The sequence below is a fragment of the Nilaparvata lugens genome, chromosome 7, assembly GCF_014356525.2.
Source record: "Nilaparvata lugens isolate BPH chromosome 7, ASM1435652v1, whole genome shotgun sequence".
Classification (NCBI taxonomy): Eukaryota; Metazoa; Arthropoda; class Insecta; order Hemiptera; family Delphacidae; genus Nilaparvata; species Nilaparvata lugens.
The window spans coordinates 3,324,028-3,335,758 of NC_052510.1; the positions used below are offsets into that span (position 1 = coordinate 3,324,028).

The 11,731-nt window shown below is 32.1% G+C and overlaps 1 protein-coding gene across 1 annotated transcript; it reads right to left on the minus strand.

Moving 5' to 3' along the window:
• Positions 1–2,819: 2,819 nt before the first annotated feature.
• LOC120352526 (V-type proton ATPase subunit E 2-like) lies at positions 2,820–9,915 on the minus strand. Its single transcript, XM_039433444.1, has 5 exons — positions 9,624–9,915; positions 8,555–8,730; positions 7,007–7,172; positions 6,432–6,623; positions 2,820–3,880 (listed from the first exon to the last, which is right to left on the minus strand). The coding sequence occupies exons 1-5, from the start codon at positions 9,696–9,698 to the stop codon at positions 3,716–3,718; spliced, it is 774 nt and encodes a 257-aa protein (XP_039289378.1). The 5' UTR covers positions 9,699–9,915; the 3' UTR covers positions 2,820–3,715.
• Between the last annotated feature and the right edge of the window lie 1,816 nt (positions 9,916–11,731).

Sequence of the window (11,731 nt, forward strand, 5' to 3'; positions counted from 1 at the left end):
CCAAAATTTCGGAATTTTTCTAATTTTTCCATTTTAATCTCGAAAACCTCGAGTTTTTCGAGAAAAATCATTCTCTATAAAATCAAAGATAATAGAATTTCCAATTAACTGAGTGGTCGCGTAGGACTATATCAGTTTTGGTTCCGGAGCTACGATTTTTTTTTGGGAGGGGGGCACTCATAAGGATACGTCAAAGATCATAACTTTTGACAGAATAATCAGATCTCCTCGTTCTATAGCTCATTCTCTTCAGCTCGTCAAGGCGGTTATCATAAAATATGATCATTCAATCAAAAAGTAGATAATTCCTCCTTGAGTGAATTTTAGCAGCCCATATTCCCATAAACAAAAAATGGCCAATTTTTATATTCAAAACTGTGTATCTCGGTAACCCGAAATGATAAAAAATGGTAGGTTGGTCTTGATTTGAATAACAGAATCTCCTCTTTCATGTCAGGTAAATGGTTTTTGTGAAATTATTATTGTGAAGTAAGATAAGTTTGTTTCAAAACATCAAGAAATTTGCGATATTCTCTCATCTCTCTTAATGTTTTAGAGTGTGAAAATGAAGGAATTTGTCTCTTTTTCTCTCAGTCTCCTTTAGGTTATTCTCCTCTAGTAACCCGAAATGATAAAAAAATGGAGGGTTGTCTTGATTTGAATAACAGAATCTCCCTTTTCATGTCAGGTAAATGGTTTTTGTAAAATTATTATTGTGAAGTAAGATAGGTACTTTCAAAACATCAAGAAATTTGCGATATTCTCTCATCTCTCTTAATGTTTTAGAGTGTGAAAATGAAGGCATTTGTCTCTTTTTCTCCCAGTCTCATTTAGTTCTTCTTCCCCTCCAGTTAGCTAATCCTCATTCCAGTTTCTTTCTCTTCTTTCTTCACCAAACTTCCCTCTTCCTCTCCAAACCTCCCTCTTTCTCTCTGATTTCCCCACTCTAAAACACTCTTCCAGTCCTTGCCTGAGATCAAAAATAAAAAGACCTCCGTGATGATTATAAAGGAGATGAAAATATTATGAGTCACTGGCTCTCAAAGCCGGGTGACAATGATGGCTGTCTACTCGGATTCACTTCTAACCGACAGAAATCCTTTCTATAATAACATCACTCCCCATGTATGTTATAATATATGCTCCCCATTCAATAATACTGTCAGTTGAAGTGAATGTCACTGAAGTAAGCTGTGAAAAGCTGAGGGTGTATTATTTTGGCAGGCTGTTCTTGTAGTACAGATGACTAATTACTCGCCTCGCATGCTGTTCAGATGCATTACTCATGCATATACTCGTACACATGAGCATGATTGATATATGGAGGAGGTTTTTCAACTCTCTATAGGTCTCTTTCTCTATACACGGTAATACATTTTCACTCGAATACATCACAATTCACCATTTACGGTGGAAAATTAGTGGAAAAATGTTTGCCATTAATCGAAATTAATAATCATAGTTATAGCTACTATATAAATTTATAAATGTACTAGCTGGCCAGGCGAACTTCGTATCACCAAAATAGCTAATGCATCTCATGACAAACTTTAGCTGGAAGCACACCTGAGGAGGTGCGATGCGGCATTTTGCATCCAGGTGCTTCTTACTTATTGGTTTGAATGGAAGAACTCACAGTCTCACACACACTGAATCGGGGCATGGCGTGGAACGGTGTGATAAGGCAATCTCCATAAGATCAACACTTTGTATCACCAAGCTGTGCCTCCTCAGGTTTGCTTAGCCTTAGCTTTATCTTATGCACTACCGTATATTTTTATGAAAATTATTCAACAATCAGTATTTACATTTATATCTCAATACGGACTTTCTATGTCCTTAGTTGTGCAGCAGTTTGTATTTTTAGTTATAGTTGAATGCAGCTTGCTGGGAATTGAATGGTATATGTCCTTGCTGCTGATATTCCCGTGCATATTCTAAATTTACAGCATTTTTAGTTCTATAACCCAAGTTCGGACATCGTTCGTACCGCGGTATTAAGAATTCAAATTTTGTGAATCAGTGGAAAGAAAATTGAAAGACAGATTCTACCGACGGCTGTTGATGACGCAATGTTTATAACAGCTGATTTTTATTTCTGTGTGTGGCCAGCTCACAAATCTTCTCCCATAAGGATCACATGTAAACTTTGAGGGACCGTAGGAAAGAGTCCTGAAATCGGATCATAAATTTGATAGTCCATAAACCTGGTCCTGAACATAACGAACACAACTAAAAAAAATCATCAAATTCTGTGCACACATAAAAAAAATTGAATGGCAAAATTTGAGGCTCGATTTTCATTTGTATAGATTGATAAATAAAGTTCTGGAGAAAAATCAATGCAAAAGAGGCCAGCAAACTTGGAAAACAGATTTTTATTTTCAAGAAATAATTGTTATGAAAAAAGAGTAACTGGGGAACTGTTTTTAATAGTTATTAAATATTCGTTGAACATAAATGAATAGATTTATAGAGTTAGAAGATTACATAAACTAGAACTTGATATTTTGATATTGATATTTCAATTGGATGGCAAGTACAAAATAGGCCTATCATTGGGCTTCGACTAGAAGAAGGTATTTTAAGATAAAATTAATACAGTATGATAATCAAAGAAGCCTACTCCGCTTTGCATGCATGAAACTTCCAACATAAAATATATTAATTTGAATTATTTTGAAATATTTCAAACATTCTGAACTATTTTTACCACCAAAATATCGAATCTAATGTAACCGACACAAAACTCATCAAATAAACGAAAAGTTCACAGCCTTTGCTTCAACGCAGCTCTGGATATTCATTCAATAACAGGATGAAATTCACATTTTTTATTGATAACGCAATAAACTACCAACATAAAATATGTTAATTTGAATTATTCTTGAATATTGTGAACATTCTAAACTATTTTTGCCACCAACTTATCGAATCTAATGTAGCCTAACTGAACAAAAAACCCATTAAACGATTAAATGAACGCAATGTTCACATCCTATCTGCTTCAATTCATAACTCTGGATATATCCCTTTAATATCTGGATGAAATTTAAATTTTTTATTGACAACGCAATAAACTTCCAACATAAAATATATTAATTTGAATTATTCTTTAATATTTCGAGCATTCTAAACTACTTATACCACCAAAATATCGAATCTAATGTAACTGAATACAAAACCTAACAAAAGATGAAATGAACGCAATATTCACAGCCTTTGCTTCAACTCATAACTCGTAATATTCCTTCAATAGCTGGATTAAATTCACATTTCTTATTGACAACGCAATAAAGTTCCAACATAAAATATATTAATTTGAATTATTCTTAAATATTTGGAACATTCTAAACTATTTTTACCACCAACATATCGGATCTAATGTAACTGAACACAAAACTCATTAAACAATTAAATGAACGAAATATTCACAGCCTTTGTTTCAACTCATTACACTGGATATTCCTTTAATAACAGGATGAAATTCACATTTTATATTGACAACGCAATAAAGTTCCAACATAAATTATATTAATTTGAATTATTCTTAAATATTTGGAACATTCTAAACTATTTTTACCACCAACATATCGAATCTAATGTAACTGAACACAAAACTCATCAAACGATTAAATGGACGCAATATTCACAGCCTTTGTTTCAACTCATAACTCTGGAAATTCCGTCAATAGCTTGATGATATTCCATATTTCTATTGAAAACGTAATTTGTTTGTTGGTTTGTTTGTTGCTTTGGGAGTATTCTTTTTGGATGAAGAGTCAGCCCTTCTTCGTGGCTCGTTGAATAATAACTCCCTGAACATTGGCAACGATTGTTCCAGAACTATTCTCAACCTGTCGTAAAGTGTGTTGTCTACCTAAAATTTAACAAAAAACAACAAATATTATGATAATTTGCCGGGAATATTGTAAAACATTGAATTAAATAGATCCAAAGCTGAGAATTGACATGAAATTTGAATTTTTTAAAAATGAAAACATATTATGTGAATAAATTTATATTTTCCTTGTATCTTGGAGTGTGTATTAATATTTTATTATATACTAGCAGGTAACCCGTGCTCCGCAAAGGCCTATTTTAAAACTTGACAAACTGATAACTTGAAGTAATGAAATTTTGAATAATTGAAAATAGGCCTATATAGCCATCTTTGGTTAATTAACCTTCCGGCAGTCGCGCTGTTTCAAAAGTCAGTTTTTTTTGCTGCACAAAATTATTGAATGGGGTGTTAGTGAATGAGTCACCTATGCATTCCAAAACTTTCCCCCCCATCACTCCACTGAGTTGCAGTATCAACTGAGCAATGGTTCAGTCTTTAGGTGCCATTTAGTCGCCACAGTGCATAAGTCGTACTGTGCATAAGATAGGGAAAGACTGTATACGGGGACTGTAAACGAACCATTAACACAGAATTGATGGCGTTGCTTGATAAACCTTATTGGGCTATGAAATGGTAATCATCCAAATGTTCATAGGCGTAAAATAATCCAAGAAAATGGAAAAAGAAATTATACAATTAATAAATATGTTTTGAAAGTAAACAGAGTACATAACACTTGGAAAATTGGATGTTGTACTGCTCGTGTGATTGAGTAGGGCGCGACTACCGGAAGGTGAATCTATATGCAGAATTTCAAGTTATTCAGTCCAGTAGTTGAGACGTGATGATGCGTCAAACATAATTTTCCTATCACGTACTTGTAAAAGCCAGTTCTTTACTTTATTATAGAATAGATGATTATTATTTAATAGTTTTACTTTCGCTTGCAAAAAAGTATGTTAACTTTCAATTCTGATTGAATGCAACGAGAACCAATCAGAGAAGACTTCTTAGAATAACCTTCTCTGATTGGTTCTCGTGGAATTTAATCATGATTGAAATTTAAAAGCCTCCTGTTCAACCGGGTCTTAGTCAGGGATATGATTGAACTATATTCTCAGCAGTCTGATGTATAGTGTATTGTCCACCTGAACATTAACATGAAATCAACAAATTATGATAATTTTTGTACGGGATAGGAAATTCACGAATGACGTATCATCACGTTTGAACTACTCAACTGATTAACTTGCAATTTTGCATGTAGATTCTTAATTTACCGAGGATGGTTATAGGCCTATTTTTAACTCTTCATGATTTTAGTAGGTCAGGTTTTCAGTTTGACAAGTTTTCAATTGGAGGAGCCTTGCGGAGCACGGGTTACCTGCTAGATTTAAATAGAATAGAAGATTCGAATTATTGTTCTAGAACTCAGCCTACTGTATAGAGCCAGACATTTCACAAGGTATGAATTTATAAACTAGCATAATATAACACAGTTCAACATCTGTGGTTTTAGAATAATTAAGTTAGTTTTTTGGTCCTGCAAAGTTTTTTCTTTTATACGTGAATATTTCCTGTTTTAGTGATGATAATAATGTGAAATATTTCTTCTATGTTTGGTTTTGAAATATTTAAATTTAAAAATCTACTTTGTGAAAATAATTAAGGACTGAACATATTGTGAAGTGAACAACTACAAGACTTAACCTATTTCGGACTATGTGTAACCTTATCTAAATTTGGGAGAGGAATAGCACAAGGTTACATTATTTTTTCTCTCCCTATCTTGTACTTATTATATGAATCAATAAAGAATTAAAAATAAATAAAAAAGAGGATGAATAGAAATAAAACTTTCAGTACCCTTTTTTGAATTATTTTATCACAACATGTTTCAACATTCATGCCATTTTCAAGTGATAAAGCATATTGTGATAAAATAATTCAAAAAAAATGTACTGAGATTTATATTTCTATTTATATTACAAGTAGCCCTAAACAGAAAAGAGACAAAAAAGAGGGATTTACAACAGTCTAAAAAAGTTTAATATCAACAGCTTTCTCCTCTCATAAAATGAAAGATATAACATTTCTTTGTTTTTAAATACAATACAAAACAATACCATCTTCTAATATTCAATAAGATTCGAAGTATTCTATTGAACATTTTGTACCGGAACTATTAACTGAAGAATCTGCTAAGAATTAGGTTACCCCATGGTTTTTGAGTCATTCTATTTAATATGCAATCTTCATGTTTCTAGCACGATTCTCACATATCAGTATATCAGTGAACGTGTGTCCAGTTCAGCGAGAATATTATTCCCATAATTTCTAATAGGTCTATTCAAACTCGCTCTGCCGTGTGAGAATAGCCCCATTTGAACTCAAGGGAATTATATTTTCACTGTACTGGATACACGTTCACTGACACTGGACACTGTTAAATGAGAATCCAGCTTTAATCTGAGTTGAAAGTCTTTTTAGAATATATTCTTTACACGCAAAATAAAGTATAAAAATAAAGTATTTATTGAGTATAATTCTTTATACATACATTTGATAAAGTGCCCTACTCGCTTACCTTTAGTGTACAGCGTTTGTTGTAGACAACAGTGCCTCCAATACTTTTCCCGGGCAAATTCTTTTTGGACAAAGTGATGTTGCAGTCCTGTCCGGTGATAGACTTGTACCTGTCCATCATTTCATTGGTGGCTGATTTTACGATATCTCTGTCCTGCTCTCTCACTTGCACTATCACGTCTGCCTCTTGCAACTGCAATGAAGTTGAATGAAATCAATGATTAAAATTTAATAATTAATAAAATATATTGTAGTTTATATAGAAATTTCAGAAGAAGTTGAATTATTTGTGATTAAAGTCAAATAAAATCAATAATTAGATATAAATTATCAGTGAAATACGTAATTTATTAATAATGACGACTAACAAAAAGTACTGATAAATTATTGTCATTTTATATTATTGTATTATATCTATAATCATTATAATAAATTTTTCTTCATTTCTTATTTCTAATTTATTTGTCTAGTTGTATTTCAAATTTTCTTTGTACAGTATTTTCAAACGATTAATGTATGGTAATGGAAGCAATATGGATCATTGCTAGATTGAAATTAGTTCTGTATTTTATTTACCATGCAAAGAGCTTGAATTATGAGACTCTTTAGAACGCTGGCATAGCCATCTTCAGTTACACAGTTTTCCAAGCTTTGGTGGATATCAGTAGTCACTTCAGATATGAAATTTTGTCTCGCCGTTTGCACCACCATTTTCGCTTTTGTTATAATGATTGATTCCAATCTGAAACATGAATTGGATCATCTTATTAATAAAGAAAGGAGTAATCTTATACATTTGCGGGATAGGAAATACATGATTGACAAATCACCATTTTCGGTTTTGTTATAATGATTGATTTTGATTCCACTCTGAATCATGAATTGGCTCATCTTATGGAAAGTCTGCGCATGCGTATATGGTTCTGTATACGTTACTACTATGCTCCATTTATTGTGGGAAGCTGTGACCTATTATAATAGTAATATGACTCATCAACTCATTATCCACGAATAAATAATAGTATATTAGTTAAGTTATTCTATTTTCATTTTAATGTATTGTATTTTCAAATTGTTTGCTCAATGTGTGTTATGAGGGCAATAATGGGATTCAGTTCCTGGTGCCCTCAAATTCTCAAATATGTAAATTTTCAAATAAATAAAATAATTTATGTATAATTTTTAATGAAGAATGTCTTATACATGTTCGGGAAAGGAAATACATGATTGACGCATCATCACTTATGAACACATGAACTGATCAACTTGCAATTTTAAATAAAGATTCTGAATTTACCGAGGATGAATATAGGTTCATTTTCATTAATCAATCAATTTTGATTTAATAATTAAAACAAATTTATTCAGAGCACCTACTAAACAGAGCATTCTTGAAGTGATTCTGTAGCGAAATTGGTAGCACACGCCATTCATAAATGAAAGTTGCAGGTTCGAGAATCAAACTCAATTTTTTGCTGAGTATTTTCATTATGAATGAATTTTCAATTCTAACTTGAGCCGATAGTCCTATCAGTTCTTTTACGTGAGGCTATGTGACGCTGATAGTCACATACTGTCTCTCATACTGTGCCGTGCCCGTTCTTACACTCTCAACCGACCAAAACAGTAAATAATAGATAGTTGGTAGTTGACTTGAGATAACAAGAAGTCGGCTTGAAATTTGGAGCATAAACAAGCTATACCATGGGATATCTTCTTATATTATCTATTCTCTAAGGTATCACCATAAATGATACAGTATCATCATACATGTTACAGTATCACTACAATATGATACAGTATAATTTCAACTTTATACACAACACCATAATTTGATACAAAGCTTCCAAACTTTGAATGAATTCTGCAATCCATGGAATATCTTCTTATGCTATCCTTTCTCTATGGTATATCATTCATCACCATAAACGATACAGTACGGTACAATCAACACAATACGATACAGTATCAACACAAATGATACAGTATCAACACGAAATGATACAGTATCATCTCAACTTTATGCAAAACACCATAATTTGATACACAACTTCCAAACTTAATAAATTCTACAAACCATGGGATATCTCTTTATAAATATCTTTCCTGTATAGTGTAACTTACTGGGTGACGTTTTTCTCGGCAGTTTTATTCCGTTTATTAAAGCTTTCCTGCAGTTCACGTCTCCCGTTGTAAAGTAGATTGCCTTTTATCAAATTATATTCTTCTTCTGCCCGCTCATCAATGTCTCTCGCCTTATCAGCTCCGTCCATTTCAATGAAAGCTACCATTCTGTGAAGCTAAACGAAAAGTTCATTAAATAAAAAACAATGTAGCTGTAAACTTGAAACGTTGAAAACTTAAAGCTTATAATTGACTAATTATTTAACCGTATTTAATTTCTTAAATTATATTTGAGGATGAAAGTTTCTGCTGGGCCTACAAAATTAACAATCAAATTTAATTAAATTAGAAACAATGTAGCTGCAAACTTGAAAACTACTTAAAACGTTGACAACTTGAAGCTTATGATCGACTATTTATTTAACCGTATTTAATTTCTTAAATAATATTTGAGAATGAAAGTTTCTACAAATCTTCTTCTAGGCCTACAAAATGAACAATCAAAGTAAATTAAATTAGAAACAATGTAGCTGCAAACTTGAAATTATTTGGAACGTTGAAAACTTGAAAGCTTATGATCGATTATCTAATTTCTTAAAAAAAATTTTTGAGGATGAAACATGAAAGTTTCTATAAATTTTCTACTAGGCCTACAAAATGAAAAATCAAATTTGACTTGGTCGTTGACAATGGAGAATGCAACAACATGTTACAAGAAAATATATAAGTACTTATTTGTTATTGAATAGAACGACTTTCAGTCATATCCGACTGCTAGTCGTTTTATTTTATTAAATAAAAGACTAATAAATTGTCGAATTTGTTATATTTTATAACAAAAAAGTGATTTAATAGCAGTTAAAATGATTTAAAAGCAATTTTTGATGGAAAAAACATTCAAGTAACAAAAGTAACTTGAATATTTTTTTAAATAGCATGTAGGCTACTGTATCTCTTATTTTTTTAAGTAACTTGCTTAATACAATATTGTAAATTGTAGTGAAGACTGTTTTGGACATGTCTGTAGTCTTTTTTGTTCTATAATAAATAAAAAATAAAAGTAACTTGCCTGTTTCTCCATATTTATAGCAGGTAGGCCCACATCACTTCTTTTCCTAGCTGAATCCGGTCTAAAATTCTGCATTCTACTAATTTATTTTTATTCAGAATTATTCAATTATAATATTGTATTTTCTGATGTAGTTGACACACGTTATTAGACGGTTAATAAGTATTTGATACGAAATTATTCAAGGTCAATTATTATATTGAAATTATTTATCAAATAATGTTATTGCAGAACATGTAGGTTAATCAGTTTATTGACAGGAAAATAATATTTGACTTGATTGAAACATACATTAATTTGAATTTCTCAGCTGTTTAGATTAGGGTATCGGCTTCAACTATGGTAACTACTTATAACTAGCTGGCCCGGCGAACATTGTACCGCCAAATAGTTTAATATATCTCATGACAAACTTCAGCTGGATGCACACCTGAGGAGGTGCGATGCGGCATTTTATTTATATAGATAATTTTCCAACTGCAAAATAAATAATTTACTAAAAATCAATTAATTCTGAACACCGAAGACAGAACAATTATTCGGAACAAAGCAATGTCTTTAGAGCATGTAAGACTTTAACCTGAGGCCGCACTGCTGAATGGTTACACACAGAATTTTGCTTTTAGTCGGGGCGTTTAGAATAAAATACATGGGCGGTTATGGAGCAGCACACACTCTTGTCTACTATCTACCGATGGCTGTTGGATGTTGATTATAACAGCTGATTCTTATTTCTGTGTGTGGCCAGCTCACAAATCCTCTCCCATAAGGATTACATGTAAACTCTGAATGACCATAGGAAAGAGTCCTGAAGTTGGATTATAAATTTGATAGGCCATAAACCTGGTCCTGAACATAACGAACACAACCAAAAAAATCATCAAATTCGGTGTACACATAAAAAAGTTATTGAACGTCAAAATTTGAGACTCAATTTTTATTTATATAGATATCACTTTTACCTATTATTTTTCTACATAAACTAAACTATTTTTGAATGTGATGTTAACCAAACAATACTGATTTTTCTTTGACTAAAATTAAGGCGGGTCATTCCAAAACTCATAATATCCATTTTTCAATAAAAAAATTATTGTGTCATTATTTTCATATGATAAAACTCTACCTACAAAAGAATCGTTCCAAAAGTGAAAAATACTTCTGTTGAAGTAAACCATTTAAAAACTATGTTAGCTGGCATTCTACATTTCCACGAATGTTGTCATTCCAAAACTCATCATTTTCACGCATGTTGTCATTTCAAAACTTGTAACCAGTTGGTTAAATAGCTATTGTAGTTTCAACGAGGTGCTTCACAAATTTATCAAGATCTCTCCAAATATCTTCATACACTTTTATCAGAACACTTCACTCTAATGGGCTACTTTTAATAGTTGAACTATTTTAAAGTTTTTAAAAAATAAAGAGTACTTCGAGATTTTTATATTGTTTTTATTAACTTTTATCAGATTTACTGCCTTGTGTAGACTCCTTATTAGGGTTTGGTCTTCATTGAATAAAAATCTTGTAAAATTTCAAATTATTCAAAGGAGAAAATCAAGTCCACTCCTTTATTATTCGTGGATAACTAGTAGATGAGTCATACTACTATTATAATAGGCCACAGCTTCCCACAATAAATGGAGCATAGTAGTATACCATATACGCATGCGCAAACTTTCCCGCCAAATAATACGCTATTCAATTCACAGATCACTTTGACAAAAGACTGTTTTGACACACGCACTCACACGTACACACTCGGTAGGCTGCTACTCATACATAGTCACGTGACCTACTTATTATACTATTGTGGAGTATTCAGAACTACTAACCCCCTATAGTGAAGTCCACGTTATAATGGCAGTGGAGAAAGATAGCAGAACAACGTTGCCGAACCTCTGTCTTTCAATGCCTTCTTTAGATGGTAGCTGATACAGGTTTATTGATGTAATGTTAACTGCTCATTCTCATTTAAAATAATCAATTATTGACCGAGCGAAGTGAGGTCTAAGATTCAAGTCGACTGAATCTTAATGGCATTTCTCTTAATGTTTAAATGTTTATATGTTTATATGTTGCGCATTTACGGCGAAACGCGGAAATAG